Source organism: Clupea harengus, chromosome 22, assembly GCF_900700415.2.
Source record: "Clupea harengus chromosome 22, Ch_v2.0.2, whole genome shotgun sequence".
Lineage (NCBI taxonomy): Eukaryota > Metazoa > Chordata > Actinopteri > Clupeiformes > Clupeidae > Clupea > Clupea harengus.
This window is the reverse complement of record NC_045173.1, coordinates 21,713,294-21,735,778: the sequence shown is the minus strand read 5'-3', so window position 1 is coordinate 21,735,778 and position 22,485 is coordinate 21,713,294. Positions and strand designations below refer to the sequence as shown.

Below are 22,485 nucleotides of genomic sequence, written 5' to 3'. Positions count from 1 at the left end.
TCACTGCTAACTAGGTCAAGGTGACCTGAGCACAAATTCCTTTCAGTACACCGTTTCCATGGCAACAGAATGAGGTCACAGCCAAGGTCTATAGAGAGGCTGTGATTGTGTGCAAGAGCTTGAGTGAGAAAGAGTGTGCATGTGCATGGATGCTACAGTGGATAAGCGTGTTTGTGTGTGCCGACTGCAGAGTCTGAAGTTTGTGTGCACTTGTGAATCAACATCTCTGCTCATATGTGTGCATGCTCTCCCACAAGTATTTGTCAAGTTAAATCCTATGACTGTAAGCACTGGTATGTATGCATGCCATGCAAGTGTGTATGTATCCTGTGACAACCTACCAGGAGAGCAGGGGGCGAGCCCAGGCATGTTGAGCGCGTAGGGCAGGAAGACTGAGGGGGAGAGGGAGCAGGTGCTGGAATCTTGCGTATAGCTTGGCTGGCCCTGAGACGGAGGCTTCCGCTGCCCTGCCTGCTGCTCCTGCTGCTGTTTACGGAGCAGCTCATTCAGACCCTGCTTCAACCTGACACACACACACAAAAAAAGCATTTCACCACATCATGCAAATGAGTGTTGCATGATTCATCTGATGCCGATTGCGATGTCAGCTTGTGCCATTACATGACCACAAAAGGCTGTGATTTTCTGTATTTTGCCCAACTATAAAACATATATAAACCGCATTACAGTATTTTATGAAATCCTATGAAACAAACCCATGTATTGACTACACCCATGTATTAACCGCAGTTTATTCAATGTTGCATCATCCCGTCACGTAAAACTAAACGTGGTTGTGGTGCCAGCGCTACTAGCCATTTAAAAGTTGTATGGGATGGGCATTTCAATCTAAATTGCTACACCCTCTTCTGGCACGTATTCAAACACACATATAGGCTACCTCGTTCCCACTCAAGTGAAAAAAAAACATGTATTTATTGAGCTTATTTAGTGTTATGGTGTTGGGTGTGGGAATAGATAATTAAAGTTTAAATCGAATCGTTAACAGGTCCCCTGGCAACCTGAAATAACATGTTCGAGAAGGGCAAGAGGGAGGGCAGACTTTTCACTTAATTTACTAGATTGGTATCAGAGTCAGCCCTTTCTCTATTGGTGTCCCATTATTTCTGTCAGGATTGTTTACTGTCTGTGTGAAGCCATTTAACATCGTCTGTAAGTGGTTGTGATCACTCTGAACCCAAGACTGCCTTTTATTGAGCTGATTTTGAGAAATAAATCTTTGCTTCAGGTTATTTCACTTGCTAAGGAATTAACGATTGCAAACAAGGCCCACAAAGGAGGGGGTCCGTGGGCAGGTCAGCTCTGACCCTGGTGGCAGCCCGACGCCCACAGGGTAATGTCATACCGATTGTTTTGACTGCCCAGAGAAAAAACAGAAATAAGTTCTCATGCTTGTCTTATGTACAGTTGATATACAGTTGAATACAATTGTGCTGCTCAAGCAAGTAGAGTCTAGACACCATTTGTAGAGCCCTATGAAATCAGTTTTTTTTTTTTGCCAGATTCAGTGTCAAAATCAAATGTCCTATCAAAACATTTACTCAGGACTTAGGTTACTATGCTTTTACATACATTTTATCTGTCTAGGTCAGGGGTATTCAATTAAAATTCAACAAGGTCCAGTTAGAGTAAATTTCCTCAAGCAGAGGTACGGAACATCATAATGTCTAACTTGCGTTATGATTCAGTGCCATATATATTAAAGTAGCCCAGTATGTATCAACGTCTGTATGTAGACAACAACTGACTGTCAAATCAAATAAAGAAAGTACAAAAAGGGGCTCTATCTGTGGTTTCAGCTCTATTCCCCTCTTTGTTAACATCTCCTTTATGGCCAGGTAGATGTCCTCTCCTCTTGTACTGGTCTGAAGGGGTGTAACACCTAACAAGTCTTCACAGAACTCTTTCTTCTCCTTGAAGAACCTTACATACACTAACAGCTGAGCATTGTCACACACATCAGTGGACTCATCTACAGCTAAGCCTACACATGGTGCCTTATGACCTGCTTCATCCAGCTGTGCTAGCACATAATATTTCAGTTTTCTTTGTGGCTGATGATGCTGACATAGGTATTTGCTTGATTTTTTCACAAAACTCTTCTTTTTGTTTTCTCTCAAGTAAGGTTTCGGCTACCACTCATGCACTCCTTGACAACCCCTCCGTCAGTAAATGTTTTTTTCTATGTTGACCCAAAATCCAAGCAGCTCTAAGGGAACATTCGTTAGCACGTTGTTGGGCAGTAAATGAATGTGTGAGGATTCTGGTGGATTGATCATATTGGGCTCTTAGATTGTTTATTTTCTGTGCCCTCAGTTCGGATTTGAGTGGGTATGTTTGCTCGAAAGATTTGTGCTTCGTCTCGTAGTGGTGCTTCACATTGCCGTTTTTAATAATCGGTAGAGTCTCGGAACATATGAGACATACTTGTTTTGAACTGCCCGTGGGAAGAATGACCATATAATAGTCTGTCCATTCTTGATTAAAAGCTCTGTTTTCACTGTCTACTTTTCTCTTTTTAGAGCACGCCATGTGAAATTACTTTTCTCTCGTCTCTCCACTGAGTGTTTATCTCTCACTGACTCGAGTCGCAATGCTTATCGGAATGCACAGATTTGATTGGCTGAGTAGCATCACGTGAGATTATTTACAACGAATGCAATTGTTCTGTGAGTTTCCTGGGCTGCTAAACCAGTGGCGGTTTCATTTTTTTTTATAATTCTCAGTAATTTATCGGTTCAATTTATAGGTCCGGGTCCGGATAGGATGGCGTCTGGTTCCGGACACGGACCATGGTCCGCCTATTAGTGACCTCGAGTCTAGGTGATAGACCTATTTTATAATAGGGTAGGGAGTGTAGGGTAGCAATGATGGTATAACCCTGAAGACTACAAATACAGTTCAATTTACTACAATTGCAATTTTTTCATTCTATAATATTAAATTGAAAAACATTTCTGGGGATATTACCTTCCGGTTTCCAGTTATAAGACTGGTCCTTAGTCAATAAGCCACTTGTGTTATGATAGTCTACATGTGTTATTGTAAGTATGTATATACCTCTGGATGTTGCTCTGTTGCCAGGCTAGTTGTGTGTAGCACTGGTTGAGCTGGTGCATGATGAGGGGCACCTGAGGAGAAGCCATGTTTCCTGGCAACACGTTATATGGCCCAGTCATCAGTGTCTGCAGCATGTAGGACAGAGTCTGATCTCACACACACACACACACACACACACACACACACACACACACACACACACACACACACACACACACACGTGAGACAAAGGGAAAGTGTTCACAACATTCTGGCATAGTTACATGCACCAGATGCGCTGGCAGGCTTCTGTCAAAACACCACAACACTTATTTACTTATTTGCAGGCCATCACAACGATGAACATATTTTAAAAGCAAGAAACACAATAACAAAAAAAAAAAAATTAAATAATCATTCTGAAGAATAGAGGTGATTTTCAATAAGGGATCTGTTTTTTCCCCCCAGAGAAAGGCATAGACAGACAGATAGTAACTAAGAACACCGTGAAAGAACACTATTGGATGCTGCTCTCCCACACCTGTTGGTCTTGCAGCAGCGTCTGGCACATGCTGGTGCTGAAGTCCAGCTGTTTCTGCAGCTGGCTGACCTGCTCCTGCCAGTAGTGCGTGCCCTCGGAGGAGGAGAGGTCTGCAGCCCACCGCAGGTTCTCCTGCCTCCTTCCCCCGCTGGCGCCCTCCACCTGCTGGTGGGGCTGCTGCTGCTGATGCTGCTGCTGCTGCTGCTGCTGCTGCTGCTGCTGCTGCTGCTGCTGCTGCTGCTGCTGCTGCTGCTGCTGTTGCTGTTGCTGTTGCTGCTGCTGCTTGGATCGGCTCCGCCCGGCACCCTCCGCTGAATAACCCCCAGAGCCCTTCAGACTGAGTGGGAGACACAGACAGAGAGAAAAACAGGACAATTGGTCTCAGAATGGCTGATAAAACCAGGAAGAATAATGATGCCTCAGTTAAGACTCCAGGTATGAGCACATATAGATTCAAATGTTAAACCTTACAGACCTATTCTTGCTCTTCTTGCTGTTGTAGGACTGCTGCTTCCTGGGGTAAACATGCAGATCATCACTGTAGCTGGACTCCTCCCCCGACTCCTCTTCCTCCTCTTCCTCAGCGTCGACCTCTGAGGCATAGCTGTCCTCTTCGTCATCTAGCCTGCATGGTGTGGACCCTCCCCATGTAGCCATGGTCCTGAACAGAGGAAGAAACGGCAGAGATGGCGAGAAGGAGAGCCAGAGAGAGCGGAAGAGAGTGAGAGAGAGAGAGAGAGAGAGAGAGTTAGAGGTCAGGATTAGGGGTGACCCATATGCAGTACAGAAGGCACAAATCCTGCCACACATCTCATTATCTCACTAAATCCTCTTTAGTAGATTCTGTCAATTTCTCTTCGCTCAGAGACTAACTTAAACAAGCAGATCTCAAAAACTGCACAACTCCGGGAACTTTACATTATTCTGTTCGTTCCCTAAGCAAGTCACCTGGATAAATGTCCCTTATAGCCTACAGGGTGAATCACCCCTACCCCTTTATGCGCTTCAGTCATTATACATAGTTCAGATTTTCTTACTTGATTCTGGACATTACTCTCCCTCCCTTATTGCCACCATCTCTCTGAACAAATTACATTCTCACCTGCCCTGCTCCAGCTTGGCAATTGGTCACCCTCACCCTCCTCCCTCTTCTCAGCCTCCTCCCTCTTTGCATCCATCTACCATCTCTGTTTCACACCTTTTTCTCTTATGTGAGTAGAGTCTGCATCCCTCCCTCCTCCTCCTCTTCTTCTTCCTCCGCCCATCCCCACCCCGGCTCCTCCTCCTCCTCCTCCTCCTCCTCCTCTTCTTCTTCTTCCTCCGCCCATCCCCACCCCCGCTCCTCACCGCCCTCACCTTTCATCTCTGCTGATGGAGTGTGGAAGGTGTGCGTTGACTGCGGTGTCGCCGTTGACACTGCGCCGCTGCTGTTCGGCCATCAGGCTCTCCAGGTGCTTCCTGCGTTGGCGCAGCTCCTCGCGCATGATCTGGTGCCGCCGCATCTCTGTCCACAGCTGGACGGGAAAGACCGGTCACAAACAGATAGAGAGAGAGAGAGACCAATCAGAGAGATCCGTCTCAGCACAAAGCACAGGGAGGCCCAATTACAACCAGAGCTCAGCAACATCAATGGTTTAGTGTCAGCATGGAGCCCGGAAGAGTCCAATCAGAGAAATGAGTCCAATCTCAAGCTTTAGCACAGAGAGCCAATCACAGTGTGGCTGCAGAACACATCAAAGACAGAACTGATTTCTAAACCTCCACAGCTCCACCCATCCCGTCCCTCTACACCTCTCTAATGAAGGAAGTGGCCCACTTCTGAGGAGTCACAGGAGCCACACAGGAGGAAGGAGGGGTGGAGTGGAGTCACTACTCCGCTCTTAAATGTGGGTTATGTCCTTTATTCAGCCAGGTAAGATGACACTGGAATTCTTGACGCCTCAATACCTGACCTGGGCCACATCCATTCTCGACGCGGTCACTACATGAGAAGAATCTGACGGGGGTCTGGTGTGGCAGTGAGGATTGACAGAATAGAGCTGGTGTTTTACTATTCATTACTAACACACTCTGACACACACACACACACACACACACCTCGTTGTCAGGGACGGAGGCAGAGGCGGCTTCAGTGGAGGGCTTGAGGACGGCTGAGGTGGCTGAAGCAGAGGGGTCACAGGCTGGGGTGGAGGGGTGACCGGCTGGGGTGGAGGCCGCAACAGGGATCTTCTTCAGAGCCGGCCCGCTTACAGAGCTGGACACAGATGACTGAAGACAGACAGGCACAAACAGAGACATCATTCCAACTATATGTTCACCATGCCACACAAACACCCAAGGGTTTAGGCCTTGGGCTCTGGACAGTGTCTAGACAAAGTTCCCTGTTGAAGCTGAAAAAAAATAAAAATAAAAAAAAAATAATAATTTTTTTTTTTTTTTAAAACCACCTTATAATTATGTGATTGTGGGTATAAAAGAGAAGGAGGAAAAGCAAGAAGAAATGGGGAGGGTGTCAAATAAAAAGCCTTCAGAGAGAATAAAAACTTCTCCACTTGAGAATGTAAACACCACCGTCATAGTGGTTGTACACAGCTACATTCCCAATGTGTGTCTACTCATTAACAGCCACTTATGACCCCCCCAGAGCAGGTATTCCATGAAGTACACGTTATCGGCAACGTGAGAGAGAGAACACACACAACATATTAATGTGTTTACTAGTTTTTGGGAACTATAGTTTCTGGATTGTGTATGGGAGCATATGTGCAAGCATGTGTGCCAATGTGAGTTCTTCTGAGTGATCAAGCTACAGGCCCACAGAATGCATGTGCATGCGTTTGAGCCAGTGTGCGTTAAGGGTGCAACGATACCAGAGCTGGGCGGTATATACTGACTTTTCATGATCTATTGATACATTTTCAAACGAGATATAGGGTGAGAATATGCTCATACTGATATAGTTTGATGTTGGTTTACATCACTAGTTTCTTCCGTAAAGCCGCGCCGGTGTTTGTGTCTCCTCTCGCAAACTCTCTCTCTGTGCAACCCCGACCCCACTCTGCCTCTGCGTCTGCTACGTCCCTCTAGACCCCATAGCGGCCAGCAGCGCCAGTTCTATATTTAACTTCATTTTCATGTATAGGTTTTGCAGCTGTATAACAGTATGTATACAGTATAAATGTCTTTGCATTTTATTTTGATCAGCCTGTTTTAAAAAACATTTAACCCATTTCCTAGAAAATATTGATGCACACACACACACACACATATATAAAAATGTATCGTCTTTCAGCCTAAAAATACACAGATATCGCCCAGCCCTAAATGATACACAAATTTCACAATTCCATATGGTTCGATACAGAAGCCTCTTGATTCAATAAGGTTTCAATACAAAATGACTAATTTTCATGACTTTACACTTTCATTTTCAGGTTTTGCAGCAGTATTTTTACACTCCTAGTGTGCATGTGTGCGCGCGTGTGTGTGTGCGTGTTTGTACACGCCTGAATGCGGTGTTAACTTACTTGCAGGTCTGGACATGCCCGCTGGAGGTCCTGGATCTTGCCCTGGATGTCCATGAGCCGCTGGCGTTCCTCCTGGAGCTGCTTGAGCTCCTGCTGCTGCTGCTTCAGCTTCTCCTCGTACAGCTTCTCACTGAGAACCAACACAGAAGCACATCAAACACACACACACACACACACACACACACACACACACACCACAGCTTCTCACTGAGAACCAACACAGAAGCACATCACACACACACACCACAGCTTCTCACTGAGAACCAACACAGAAGCACATCACACACACACACCACAGCTTCTCACTGAGAACCAACACAGAAGCACATCACACACACACACACACAAACCAAAGACAACTAAATCACACACGCAAAAACCCACAACTGACAGAAATACCATACACCCACCTCTCCATCCACATACCTATACCACACACACACACACACACGTAAATACCAGCACATAAACACACACACACACACACACACACACACACACACACACACACACACACACACACACACACACACACACACACACACACACAAAATCTCATACATAATCTGGACTTTACTTCTGCTTATTAATACTGTGAAGGGATTTGCATACCGGGCCTTGTCAGGGAGGCACAGCTCTCTCCTGGCTTTGGGGGCAGGAGCCCTGGTGTTGTTAGGCTGCTGGTGGAGTCCCTCATCCTCATTGCCGGTGGTGCCATCCGTATCATCACTCTGCAGACCAAACCAATAACAGGTCAAGGACAGTCAAACTAGAGCATCAAGTAGAAAATAAAATACTACTCAAAATACCATCGATGTTCTTCACGATAGCAAATAATGAAAAAAAAAAAACTAATGAGCAACAGAAGTATAACATTTGTGTTGAAAAACCATGGCTACCAATATCACCGCAAACATCAAGAGGAATGAAATAATAAACACAAAAGCTGTTCCTTAGCAACACACATATCCAACACACAGACCTGCACCATGGCAACTAGCTCCTGGAGCTGGCGCAACTTCTGTTTGGCGGTCTGGAGGCGATGGACCTTCTGTGCGAACTCTGCGTCTTCGTCTACTACCCCCACACTGCTCCTCCGACTGGACCCTGAGCCGCCACTGTCCCTGCCCCCCCGCCGTGCGCCGTCTTCCTCCAGAGTCTCATCCTCGTCATCATGGCCATCCCTCACGCCATTGAACTGACGGTCGTCTCTGTTATATTGGCATTCTGAGGGGCAAGTGGAGGGAGCGGATTGGTAGATAAATCTAATCTGGTTACAAATCAATTCATTGAGGGAATGTTCTTCACCAGTGCATGTAATGATTGCAGTGTATGTAATGACTTATTCTGTGGAATTTGCTTCGCAGACAATCAATGCAACAACGGAGTTTGCTTGCAAGAGAAGCCCATAATGGATCATTTACAGATTCCTGGGCGTGTTTGTTCGTTTGTGTGTGTATATATATATATACACATACAAACAAACACACAAACACATGAGGACATCAACAGCAGAAACTCCCCTTAAGAAGTGTGTGAAATAAATAAAATATCAGGTTTAGGTTGCAGGGTTTACCGATAGCAGAGGGGATGTTGAGGCTCCTGAGGTTGGTGGCAGAGCGGTTGTTGATCTCACAGTCAATGTTCAGACGAACCTCTCTGTTGTTGCTACCACTTGCTCCAAGTGCACCCCGGCCATTAGTCACGCTGTTCATATCCATCCAGTTACCAGCGTGCCGAGGGTTTCTAAGCAGCAGAGATTCAAACAGATCAAATGAACCCTGAACAAAAGCAGACAACTGAGCTTGTGTTTGTGTGTATTTGATATTTAGCCCAGTAAGTATGTGTGTGTGTGTGTGTGTGTGTGTCTAAGTACGAGTCTGCTACCTGATGGTTGTGATGGGCTCTCTATTCTCCTGCTCAGAATCAAATATTGCCTCAAAAAGTGAGCCATCTGTTTCCTCATCATCGTCGTCATCATCCTTGACATTCTCGTTGACAGCATCCACCATCATGTCTGATGTTTGCTCGTAGTACTGGACCAGCTCCCGCAGCTCATTCAGGCGCTTGTGCACCTCCTTCAGCTTCCTGTCAGACACAGCAGAAGAGACGTCTGAGACGCGAGACGCACTCAGAGAAAAGACAGCACTTTACAGGTCCCTGAGTGCAGGTCAGTCAAGTGATGAGGGGGCTCATGTGTATCACAGGTGTGGCAACATGATGGCTCAGGTGAGACGGGTGTAACGGTACCGGAGTTTGTCAGCAGGGTGGCTGGTGTCCTCCAGGTAAGAGTCCTGCTGTGCTGCACGCGCTCCGTTGGCCTCCCGGCCAAGGACGGAGGGACGCTCGGACGACACACCTGCACCTAACCCCCGCTGGGATGAGAGAGATGCTCCCCGACCTGAGGCAAAAACAAACATACAGGCAGTGAGGGCTGGGAAACGACAACCACAATCAACAGAGCAAGAATCTCTTGTTTAAGCAATAACGGTGAGTATGTATGTACAGTATGACTCACATAAAACCCCCAAAAAAGAAAAAGAAAATACCTTTTTTAGCCATCCTACCAAATCATTGGAAATAGTAAAAATGTTTTAAATTGTTTCATCTTGTCCTGACCAGGCAGATGGGAGATCAAATTCTGTGTCTCCAAAAACACTCAGATGCTTTGTCTCCACATACTACTACCATTCAAGGAAAATCTACAACATTCTACTTCAACATCCAAAATAATAATAATTCCGAGGACTTAATGTGATGATGTTATGATGTTATGATGTAACTAGCTTAAGGTCATGATACAGTGAGTCCGAGATGGCAGCGCTTCTCACAGGAGCTGTTGTTGAGCGTCTGGTCCCGGAGGGAGTGCAGCTCCTGCAGGATCTTGTCCATCGTCTCCTTCTTGTCCTGCAGCTCCTGTAGCTTGCTGAGCTTGGTGCTGGCAGCCGAGGCGCCAGGCCCACGGGGGGAGAGGGGGTCCGGGGGCTGCGAGAGGGACTGCTGGGGCAGCCTGGAGCGGCACACCTCCCTGGAGAGGGACAGGCTCTCAGCCTGACGCCGGTTATCAGGCACTGCCTTGGCCTGGAGAAGCAGAAGGAGGGAGGAAAAGAAGGTCACTGTTAAAGGGACACTGTGCAACGGTTTGTGCACTTTCTGTTTTTACCACTACTGGGATCATCTTCACACTCATTTTCATGGTTGATTCAGAATGTGAGTGACCGGTACAAGCCAAACAATGAAAATGAACGCAGTCATCAAGTGGAACAGCATAGCACAAATCACGGTCATCCGCAAAAACAACTTTCAGCATAAGGAACTATGTCAGTGGAGAACATTTCACATAATTTCATATAAAGTTCTCCCTGTGGAGCCACAATGCAGGAACACATCACCATTATATCTTCTATAAACGCATCAACCTTTTCAAAGTTTACTGGCATCATGGAATCTGTGCTTGGTGTGAAATGAGTTTTCTGCCTTGCGGCAGCAGTGCAATAGCTATGTCAAGTTGCCTAGTTTGTATGTGACCAGCTGTGTGTATGTGTCCGTGGGTTACCTGTGAGTCATGGAGCTGGTTGTGGAAACGCTGGATGAGGTCGTTCAGCTCATCGTTGAGCTCGGAGGTGATGCTGATGCCAGACACACTGCCTGTGGTCTCAGTCACCACTGACACAGATCACACAAACAAAACATGTTTTATACACAGAGCAAAGCCCATCTTAAAATGACATGAGAACATCATAAGGCTTATCAGTATTCACTCATCCTGCTACCACCATTTTCTTGCAGGCCATTTATCCATCCCCCTCACCATTTTGTTTTGATCCGTCTTGTGTACCCTAATCTATACACAACTGCAACGTCAGTCAACCTGTCAATCCCCCCCCACCTCAAAGTACCTATGCTTATCTCCACCTTATCCTAAGCAACTGCTGTACAATATCCTTTACAACAACTACATCTGTTGATCATTCTACTAAACCATCAGCCTCCCATTCTCTCACTACTCCTCCGTCATCTAGGACCTGCACAGCTACAGGGCTGATAAGTCAGTCAGTCTATTGCTTTCTGCTAACCTGGTCTCTTGCCTGTATTGCAGGCTTGCTGTGTGGTCGGTCAACCATTCAGCCCCCTTTCCCTCTCCCATCACCACTGTCTTCTTTATCTATACATCTATTGATTTCATCCCTTTTCCAGTTAGCAAATGCAAATCAATCAATCCCTCCCTCCATCCATCCCTCCACCCCTCCTTGCTCCTCACCGGTCTCATCCATGACCTGCATGGCCTGCTCTGCCGTGTGCTGCATGGCCAGCAGCGCCGCCTGTCTGCCCTGCAGCGCCCTGAGCTGCTCCTGCTGTTCCAGCATCTTCTTCAGCAGGTCATGCTGCTTGCGCAGGTTCTCCAGTTCCTCCTCCTGTTCCCCGCGCACACCTCGACCCTGCCCAAAACACACACACACTTATTTTAAAGGGGGTACTTAGCAATTAAAAAAAATTGGTTTGTAAATGAGTGATTTGTTGCAGAACATGGGTTCTAATCTATATGTGGAGCCCCCCTATAGTCATTGCAGGGCTAATAACCCATATTTCTCCATAATGGGAAAAGGTAGCGATTTCAACACCATCACAGGCAACATCTGTGCAAGACATGGGGGGCCCAAACGGACCCTCCACACTCCCACTCCTCCGAAGTCTGTTTTCAGCCGTGGCATCACTTCATACAGCATGTATTTTAGACACTGTTGTTTAATTGTATATTTTTTTTTAAACACAATGGTGCCCCTTGACGGTAAATCGTAAGAATTTCCCCTGAAGCAATTCGAATCACCTCAATCAGCCCACTGTCCTCAACTATGTTGATGGGCCGACAGTCACCGGCAACCCAAATGGCAACCTTTTCACGGACTGGTCTAGTTATTTTCCTAGAGAAGTCATGGAGTGTGGGTTGGCGATCATCTAACCTGGGACTGCTTTCTGTCAGGTGCTTTGCATTAAGGTGATAACTTCAAGACGAGCTGCTTCTGTGATAGCTAAATTCAGCTTGACAAATGCTACATACAACTTTAGTTTTGTCGATTGTTCCGTCATTTTGGCTCTTAAACAGAGACTTTCCGCCCAACAATCCCTCAGCTCTCTATATCTTCAACTACAGCAGTGGTTCTCAAACTTTTTCTGTCATTCCCCACTTTGAACAAGGGGGGCTATTCAAGCCCCACCTGTCCCTCATCGCTCCCATAAAATGGTAGGCCAAGTCTGGCCTGATGTAATTCCCAATCCTCTACCCACCTCTTCTCCGCCTCGCTTCCTGTCATAACTTCATGTCCTATCCAAATAAAGGCTTTAAAAAAAAAATAATAAAAAAAAATATTTAATTATAATTTTTTTTTTTTAAAAGTTGCGTTAATTGCGTTAAAATATTTTATCGCGTTAATCGCGGCCACATTAATCACATAGATTAACGCGTTAACGCTGACAGCCCTAGAAAATTTACATCAGAGTTGTTTTAATTGAAATAAGGAACATAATAAATATTATAAACACCATAAAATATACAGTTAGGAGAATCTGGAAAATAGAGGGTTTCTTTCCGCTTGACTCCTTTCACTATATGTGTGTGGAGCTGTTTCCATACGCTGTAATATGTCCACATATGTTGCTTTAAGTAGGTCTTTAATGCTGCTATGTTGTGAATTACTCTTCAAAACAAATACGGCCATGCAGCCATTTAAAAAAAAAAAAAAAAAAAAAAACCCACACCTGACGGGTAGAGACAAACTCTTGCACATGCTCACGAAGCCTGCATCGATGCAGACTCACTGTTGGATAAACTCATTGTTTTATAACCCACCTCCACTCCCTGCTAATTGGGTTGGGACGGCGCTTAATGTGGCGTTCCTTCCACGTGAATGCACAAACGGAGCAGAACTGGGTAGGGAGAGGACGTAGGGACTAGTTTGGAAAAATATTCAGGTCCTGTCATCTTTGCACCTCTCGGCCACTACTGTCTTCACGGCACAGCCTATAGAGAGTTATATTGCAACATCACATGAACCAGCATTAACTTTGCTAACGTTCCCTATGATCTGCAGAGTCCTGAAGCATTGCTGTCCAAGCATACAGGGGTCAATGAATCACAAACACACTCCCTAAGCACAGAGTTAAATGAACTGACTCCACTGTGCTGCCTCAGGCAAACCAGTCAAACTCCCAAACATGCAGTCAGTCACCTGCGTCCCGCAAGTACAAACCCAGCCTGAAGAGTGAGCCAGCACAGCAGTCATGCGTCGTCACGCTCACCAGAGAACATCAGCATCAGAGGGAGGAGAGATGGGGGGGATGAGAAAAACACTCTAAATCAGCCAGCCCAGATGACATCACAGTAAAGCCTCCTATTCCACTGACACAGTGCTTTACAGCGTCTCTTTTAGCTGATACTGTATAGACACATTTCCCTTGATAGAGGACAAACTGAATGTTTGAAACCCTAAGAGAAAATGTCAAAACACAGCACAATCCTTATTTCAGTCCAAAGACAACACTGAATGGAAGCCACTCCAATCTCTAGCCGTGACTGACCTCTACCCCCTCTCCCAATCGCAGCACTGGGGCCTACAAATAGCATGAGCAACTGACTCTGCTCAGCATGCCAGCATGCAGACAGACAAAGACAGACAGAAGCCATGGGTGGGATTGGCTTCCTCTTGGATAAGTGAAGCAAGCAAGCCAGGTGGAAGTGGAGGCAGTGGTGCGGAGCGGGCTACTCACAGTGACATCAGGGGCTTCGGAGCGAGGCTCGAAGTTCAGAGACGTGCTCTCCGCCAACGAGCCCGAGCCCACGGCCGAGTCAACAGTGCCCCTGTCCTCCTCCTCCTCCTCCTCCCTTGCCTGCAGAGGAGGTGGAAGCACAGTCAGTTCGGTTGGCAAGGCCAACTCCTACCAACTGAGAAACCACTGGCACAACAAGGCGGCCAAGTATGTGGAAGTATAGAACACAACAAGTGCCCCCCTAAAGCAGATTATTCTAAAAATGCAAGAGATAAACAGACGTGCGCTACTAACAGACTCCCTTGAGGCTTGAATGCAAACTCTAGTGTAACGAGGTCAAGCTACAGCTAACAACGCAGCAGCGCTTTAGGCTGCAGGGCAACTAAAAACAATGGCTGAGGGCTGACTGGTCGTGTTAACAAAGCCACCCCTAAAGTGTGAGACATCCCCCTGCCCCAGAGACAGAGACGCTCACTAACATGTGGCCACAGACCCACACACAGGGGCCGATACACACTAGGGCTGTCAACGAATATTCTAAATTCGAATATATATTCGAATAGTTATTAAAAACCGAATTTCGAATGCGAAAATTAATATTCGAATGTAAAAAAAAAAAAAAGCGGAAAAAAAAGCGGAGCGACTGTCTGCTTTGCGGGTGGGCGCGGAGGGAGGTCAGAGACAGGGCACAGGAGTCACACCATAGACATATATACATGTTTATATATACATGTATACATGTATATATATGTCTATGAGTCACACTGTCTGGCACAGTGTCACTGCTGACAGTTGACAGTTGAAGATGGCAGAAAGTGGAGAACCCAGCTTGACCGCAGCAGAAAAAGTAATATTAACTCCCAAAAATCTAAAAAGTGACGTGTGGAAACATTTCGGATTTTGGTCAGTTAATGGGAAACTGGTTGAGCCTACAACTAAAGTAGTGTGTAAGCTATGCAAACAAGAGTTAGCGTACCATTCAACAACAAGCAACTTGAGGCTGCATCTCCAGAATGTGCACCCAGGAGAATACGGCATAGAATGTGGTACTTTAGCGAAACAGCCACGTCTCGATACGTATTTTGCGCCGCCCGCCACAAGTTCTTTATCTGCGCAACGACAGGAGGCCTGCACGCAAAAATTGGTTTTGTTTGTATGCAAGGATATGAGGCAGTGTGGTGGATGGGATAGGCTTCAGGGAGTTCTGTGAAGCGCTGGAACCGAGGTACCATATCCCTAGCCGTGGAACCGTCACAAATAGAATTGTAGAAACGTATAACAGCACCTCTGACAAAATAAAGAAATTAATCAAAGACAAAGATGTGGCTCTTACCACGGACGGGTGGACATCCCTAGCGACAGCATCCTATGTAACAGCAACGGCCCATTGGATAAGTGATGATTGGGAAATGCATAATAATGTTCTAAGAACAAAAGAGCTTAAGGTAAGCCACACTGCAGAGAATGTAGGCGAATGCATTCAAGAGATCTTGGACGTTTTTGAGATACAACGTGGATCTGTGATTGCCATCACAACGGACAATGCCACTAATTATGTGAATGCAGTGGAGAGACATCTTCAAACGGTAAATATACCGTGTGTGGCGCACACAATAAACTTGGCTGTGCGTAAAGGCCTCGGGGTCAGAGCCATTGAAATCCCCGTTAGTAGGCTGAAAGTGGCGGCCTCACATTTCAGCAAATCTCCCGGCGACAGATACCTCCTCGAGCAGAAACAACAACTTTTGGGATTGAAAACGGAGAAGCTGATCAACGACTGTCCAACGCGATGGAACAGCACATATGAAATGATATGCCGTGCATCGGAGCAGCAAGCAGCTGTGTCTGCTGTCATCTTCGAGAAAAAACTGTCAAGAATGGAGCTGACCACAAGCGAATGGTCCCTAATGGAAAAGGTGAGCATAGTGTATGAAATATGTACCGTAATGGCTGGACAAATGCAAAACTGTCCTCATTTTTTTTTTTAAATAGGTAGAATGATGGCCCTAATTTATTTACTGTGTGTGAATATTATTAATACGATGGATAAATGCAAACCTGTCAATCTAATATCAACGCATATTATATTTACTTATTTATTGCAGGTGCAAGAGGTCCAAGAGGTCCAAAGATCATCACAGATCTGGAGAAGCGGTATAGCGAGGGAAAGGATGCCTTTATGCTGCTTAACAAAGCAAGTTATCTGGATCCACGCTTTCATCGCCTCATTCATTTAAAAGAGGAGCAGAGACGGCAGGTGCAGGTAGCTATACTGGAGGAGATGAAACCAAATGTGGCAGGCAGCGAGGCCGCTGCCGGACCACCCCATGATCAGCAACCCGCTGAAAAAACTGCTTTAACTGCTATGGGGTGTCTCTTCGGAGAAACGTATTGCACGGACAGCCCAGACCAGGACATCAATCTGCTGCTTCAAAGAGAGATGTCGATGTATGAACAAGAGTCTCCAATACCTGCTCAACAAAATCCTCTCATGTGGTGGAAAAGTTTGGGCTCTGGGAGATACCCTCACCTCGCCCAGAGGGCAAAGAAATATCTTTCCATCCCTGGATCCTCAGTCCGCTCTGAACGCGTCTTTTCCTCCGCTGGGAATATAGTCAATAAAAATCGATCAGCACTGGCCCCTTCAAATGTGGACTGTCTTGTGTTTTTGGCAAATAACCTGTAGGCCTTCAGGCCTAAGACCCGACAGTGACCGGCGTGCACTAAAAGTTCTTGACAATCCGTGACAATGGATTAAATTGCAGTCAGTTTCCCCCCCGTTTTTATACAAGCGCCAAGAATGTAAGTAGCCTCTTTCGTTTTTAATAGCACTTTATTTTTTATGAACCTCAGGGTAAAAGTTCTTTGTTGTCACATTTCTCGGAATTGTGTGCCTCATTTTATTTAACGTTAACGTTCATTTAAACCGCTATGCGCAGAGAGCGCGACGGTGCGGGAGAGAGAGAAAGAAAGAGTGAGTGTGCGAGCGAAAGGCCAAGGTCTGCGGTCTTGGCCATTAGTTCATTTACGTATTTTTGTGTAGGTAATATGTTGTGAAATATGTTTAAACCTAAATAAATTACCTATACAAGTAGTTATGTCTCGTTGTATTAATTTGTCCTGTTATTGACATGCCTAATGCACAACCAGAAATTCGAATATGTTCGAATATATGTGTTTTTTTTAAAGCGAATATTCGAACGTCATTTTTGAGCAATTTTGACAGCCCTAATACACACAGGGGCTGGAGCCACAGACCCCAGCCAGAGGCTGATACACACGCAGGGGCTGATACACACACAGGGGCTGATACACACACAGGGGCTGATACACACACAGGGGCTGGAGCCACAGACCCCAGCCAGAGGCTGATACACACACAGGGGCTGGAGCCACAGACCCTAGCCAGAGGCTGATACACACACAGGGGCTGGAGCCACAGACCCCAGCCAGAGGCTGATACACACACAGGGGCTGGAGCCACAGAGCCCAGCCAGAGGCTGATACACACTCAGGGGCTGGAGCTCTCCTAACAGTGAAATGACAATGATACATGGCAAAAGTCACTGAGAAGAAGAGCAAGCTTTAAAAATGTAATGTATAAAAAGCCTCCATGCCCTAGATTTCCCCCTTACAAATTACACAGAGACTGCCAGTGACACACTGATAGAACCAGGCCAGTGGCTTCTTGTACAACGAGGGCCGCTGGTTTCCTAGGCACCCAAGTCTACATTCTGCTGTACTTCTCTAGCATTAGCAAGGTTTGTTATAGCCTGCAAATTGTACTTGTTTAGCACAGTTACCATTTGACCGGGGCAATAATACATTACGAATTCCACTGGGCCAGTCACAGGGGCCAAGCATGAACTAACAAAGGGGTTTTGTAGGGTGATTATCCAATAGTCCCACTACATGAAATAAAATAGAACAATAAATCGATGCAGCAACAGTGATTCATTACATACCGTAGCCTATGCAATGACGTGGATGCTAACACTTTTGAAAGAAAGGTTTAACTCTCCTGTTGGATGAGCAATTTCTAACAAGGAGGTGCTGGGCAGCAATTCTCTAACATTACAGACCCAATGACATTCTTGCACATATACGCAGACAACACACCTTCTGCTATTACAATATGAATCAGTCAATGTCCAAAATGAGTTGATGGTCTCCATTTGTGTGCAATGCACCTTATTGAGATCGAGAGGAACTCAGCCACTTTGTTCCTCTGAAGAAAGCCTGTTGTGTTCGCCTATTCCACATGTGTTGCCCCGTTCGCTATATATCGCTACATAACAGGAGGTTGTGTTTTTTTGGGCCACCAGTTCAGCGCCAGCCTGCTTGTTGGCATCCATTTCCACCTGGTCTGCACACCTGAGAGTCATGTGACCATACACTACAGATGCCTATACAGAGACCGATTGGTCATCTCTTTATTATAGGCATTGATAATGAGCAGACTGCACACAAACAAAGAATAGACGGTCACGGTCACACACGCAAATTATTTGATTTTATTAAATTGCAGCCTTTTGCAGTTCTATAATAGCACATCGCGATTAGATTCATCGTGCAGCAATAGTTCAAATACACCACTGATTACAAATTCTGTTAAAAATCACAATCTTGATTTATCCATGGTGCTTAAAGGCTTATTTCAAACATGAGGCTGGGTATGGCCAAGTCATGGCTGGTAAAATCAGGACTATAGAGTGGCCTGGGAAAACTTAAGTCATAACAGGAGGAAGGGTTGGTGAAGAGTCTCATGCAATATATGCAGCGGCTGCTGTCGAAACCCTCCATTTTGTTGCCCAATAAATGATTGGGTTCTGGCTCCATGATGTATATGGAGAATGTACATGGAGAATGGTCTGTGCTGTTGATACTGACAATATCACTCATCACATGCAGCATTTCCATCCAAGGAGCATTTAAAAGCTTTGAATTGAATCTGTCCTAAAGGCAGATCTCCTAAATAGTGATACATCATATTGTCACTGTAATACTTGCAGTTGAGGAAATACTACTCACCGTCCCCTGAAACTATGAGGTGTTGTGAATCCAAATCAGAGAGCTGAGTATACAACCGGGTTCACTCCATTACATAATTGGACAGGCTGCATGTAATTAAACTAATGCACCTTAGATTAAAACTACAAATCCCTTAACAACATTGATTAAAATAAATAAACTACAACAGCATCCAATTTCCTACGTAAAAGCTAGAACTATACAAAACAACAATTATGAGCTGTGACCAACTGAAATACAACTTCACAAAACAAAGCCTGCTCCCAAGTACAGGCACCCAGGCAACTCTTGCTCCCCCAGAAAAATTAACGAAAAACAAAAGCTCACCAGCATCTTCTGAAGAAACCTCAGGTAGGACCTCTCCTGCTCCTTGAGGTGTGCAATCAGGTGAGAGAGCCGCTCCACATTAGCTGGGATATCGTTCTTCTCCAGCATGTCGTCCCGCATGGAGTTGGCCTTGCTAATAGACTCTCGGATCTGCACCAGCTTACTGACAACCTGCAGCCCCCAACATGCGGGCAGGCGCACACGCACACACACACACACACACACACACACACACACACAGCAGCTCAGAGACAGCACTGACTCCAGCAGAACCAGGGCATGTGAAAGCAGAGAAGAAAGGTGGGAGAGGTAGAGCCAGAGAGAGAAGGGGGGGGGTACAGACAGACAGTGAAAATACAGACAGAGAGGAAGGGAATAGCAGGGAGAGAGAGAGAGAGAGAGGGAAAGACGACAGGGAAGAGAGGAGAGGAGGGGCATGCTGAACACCTCTGTGCGGATGGTGGCATATTTTTAAGCTGCCCTGAATTTAGACTGGTTGCATCATTGGAAACCTTCCACCATCCTTGCTCTAGTTTTTTGAGGGAGACAAATATTCCTACCATGTGAGATTTTCCACCAGTTGGAGGACGCTGATAATAGAGTTTGATATAAAAAAAAAAAAAATACAATACCCTTTAGGGGTGGGAATCTCTTGGCACCTCACGATTCGATTCGATTCCGATTCAGAGGTCAACGATTCGATTCTAAACCGATTATCGATTCTAAACCGATTATCGATACTAAACCGATTATCAATTCTAAACCGATAAAACGATTATCGATGCATCTCAATTTTTAAAACATTTGAGTTTGCTACTCAGAGTCTCAAATCACCTTCCTACTTTGTGTTTTGATAATTAAAGAAATCAACAGATGAATTACCTTCTCTATTTTTTTAATTAGAGAAAAAGCTTTTCCTTGTCACAATTATGACTTTCTATGAACAATGCAATAATCGATGCAGTTTGCATTTCAACACAAAACGGATGTGTTAAAAAAAAATTAAAAAAAAATAAATCAATTTTTTTTTTTTTTTTAATAAATCGATTATGAACTTTTCTGAATCGAAACAGAATCGTTCTAGAGAGAATCGAGATAAATCGAAGAATCGATTTTTCCCCCCACCCCTAATACCCTTGTACTTTTCTTTTTCCTCCACACACACACTATGATTCAGTGGGACACACGACACCAACTACGTCCCATTGATGCACCGACCTGTGATCTACAGTACAGAGAAGGCAAAAAGGAAACCCAATAGACATAAAATTCCTAGTACCTGACTGCTGTCGATGATGGGTTCCCCTTGGCCACCCTCTATGGGTCCCCCCCTCTCTGGCCCAAAAGCCTCATTACTGGAGGTGGGCACAGGAGCAAACAGGTCTCTCCCAGGACTCTGCTTCTTGGGCTCCTTGCCCCCCGGGGTGGAAGCAGGGGAAGCAGCGGTGGGCGGCGCCTTGCTTTTGTTGGTGTTGACGTGCAGAGGCAGGAAGTTAAAGGGCTTCTTGTTCTCCGCCAGCTGCCTCTGGTTGTTGGCGGCCGTGATCCGGCCCTGGGAGTCGCTGCCAATGCTTCTCTGTGAGGGAGAGAGCAGCAGCATGTGAAGACGTGCAAAGGGGCGAGGGGGAGGGGGACTTTTGTGTGTGTGGGTGGGGGGCTAAAAGGAGGCCTAGGTCAGAAGAATGTGTCTTTTTCGCTTGGCTTCATTTTCATTCAAACCAACATCTGTCTCCTCTGTGTTGCCGTCCTGTCTGGGATTTGGAGGTGTGTAATTTATATGGCCGAGATCACCAAAGTAACCTCACGCAATAGCTCTAATTTAGAACTAAATTGATTATTTGCCATTCGGCACACTGTTTAGAATGACTGAAAACATATTTCCATTGGCAAACATTCTGTTGTATACCAAAGCTACAGAAAATAAGTATTTAATTGAGAAATATTGTATTGGGCAGCCTGAAAATATTTGTACCCCTACCCCTTGTTTTTGAGTGCCCACACGTTTTTTTTTATATTCCCCTATAAAGAGGGAAAATTCAGTTCCTGTCCATAGAAATGTCTGCCCTGATATCAGAGCGGTTAAGTGCAGAAAATTTGCTGCTGGATTATTTTTCAAGCTTCATACACAGGACATGGAATATACACTCACTCATAAATCGTCATTTACTCAAAGTTCTATTGCTATCGTGATTAGCAATTTATCTGAAATATGTGTTATAAACAATCCAAATACCATAATCCTTAGCATCTACATCAATTAAGATTTTCATTTTGCATGAATGTTTATATAAACATAATAAATATATAAACATATGAATGTTTGCGAAGATATGGGCTTCTTTCTCTGCATCGGTAGCCATGTCCCATGTTGCGGCTTGGCATCGGTTGCGGACGCACCCACAGACAGCTGGGGACGCCAGACATATAGTTGTTCTTATTATACTTTCTAGAGTGTGCTGGAGCTGCACATTAACAGTTGGTGCCCTTGTAGTAGTGGCCGCATGGACTTACAAAAAATGGGCAGGTTTACGGACTTCCGCACAAAGCCATGTGTGTGCACCCTCTGAATGCGTGGGAGAGTGCAAAATTGAGGTGTAGGGCCAAGGTGGGGAATTGGGACTGGTCCATAGAGTTTGTTGTCCCTACCTCAGACTTTACTCTTGTGTGTTGACTTGGCATACTTCACCAGACCTGCTAAGAATATTCTAACCCACGTCTGTGTGTTTTAATAAGAAGAATCAGGCCATACTGAAACATTAATTGCCTTTAACACTCAGTAGCTCATCGCGTGAGAGCATTTTGCAGATTAAGAAAGTTGGCAATAGGTTTTCCCCAAAAACTAGCAGGTTAACTAGCTATGAGCCACCATATGCCTTGTAAACAACAAAAGCACAGTTGGCACTGATAAAGGCTAGCTAGCCTGCTAGCCTCCCAGAGGTTTTCTGGACAAACTAAAAGTATGGCCTTCATAACTTTAACCTAGTCATTTAACAGTGTTCAGCACATGTGGTAGCTTGAAATTATGGCTATGCGCAAGAAATTTGGAGACACTAAGTAACACATGACCTAAAAAACATTAATAAGCTCACTTCTTTCTCCATTTCAATACATCCAGAAAAACCCTTAGCCAACCTAATAGTACTCCAGGGCCACATTTGGATTTCAGGTGGCATATTTAAGATACAGTTTTGTCCAAAACAAGTGAGCCAACTATTCTTCCCAAATATCCATTAA

The 22,485-nt window shown here is 45.4% G+C and overlaps 1 protein-coding gene across 8 annotated transcripts in view; it reads right to left on the bottom strand.

Annotated features, from left to right (window-relative positions):
* The window catches only part of pcm1 (pericentriolar material 1), a 36,457-nt gene that overhangs the window by 10,672 nt on the left and 3,300 nt on the right, over nt 1–22,485 (bottom strand). For 7 of the 8 annotated variants that reach the window (XM_031560154.2, XM_031560160.2, XM_031560158.2 and 4 more), the window contains exons 4-21: nt 20,531–20,827; nt 19,252–19,422; nt 13,894–14,013; nt 11,390–11,567; nt 10,685–10,794; nt 9,960–10,209; nt 9,379–9,529; nt 9,016–9,216; nt 8,705–8,874; nt 8,111–8,355; nt 7,741–7,859; nt 7,129–7,258; nt 5,699–5,869; nt 4,958–5,115; nt 4,077–4,262; nt 3,602–3,938; nt 3,082–3,227; nt 342–523 (exon numbers count right to left, since the gene is read on the bottom strand). In XM_031560154.2, coding sequence (XP_031416014.1) covers nt 342–523; nt 3,082–3,227; nt 3,602–3,938; nt 4,077–4,262; nt 4,958–5,115; nt 5,699–5,869; nt 7,129–7,258; nt 7,741–7,859; nt 8,111–8,355; nt 8,705–8,874; nt 9,016–9,216; nt 9,379–9,529; nt 9,960–10,209; nt 10,685–10,794; nt 11,390–11,567; nt 13,894–14,013; nt 19,252–19,422; nt 20,531–20,827 — 3,322 coding nt within the window. The remainder of the gene's footprint in view (nt 1–341; nt 524–3,081; nt 3,228–3,601; nt 3,939–4,076; nt 4,263–4,957; nt 5,116–5,698; nt 5,870–7,128; nt 7,259–7,740; nt 7,860–8,110; nt 8,356–8,704; nt 8,875–9,015; nt 9,217–9,378; nt 9,530–9,959; nt 10,210–10,684; nt 10,795–11,389; nt 11,568–13,893; nt 14,014–19,251; nt 19,423–20,530; nt 20,828–22,485) is intronic. The other variant, XM_031560159.2, reaches the window with a different exon arrangement.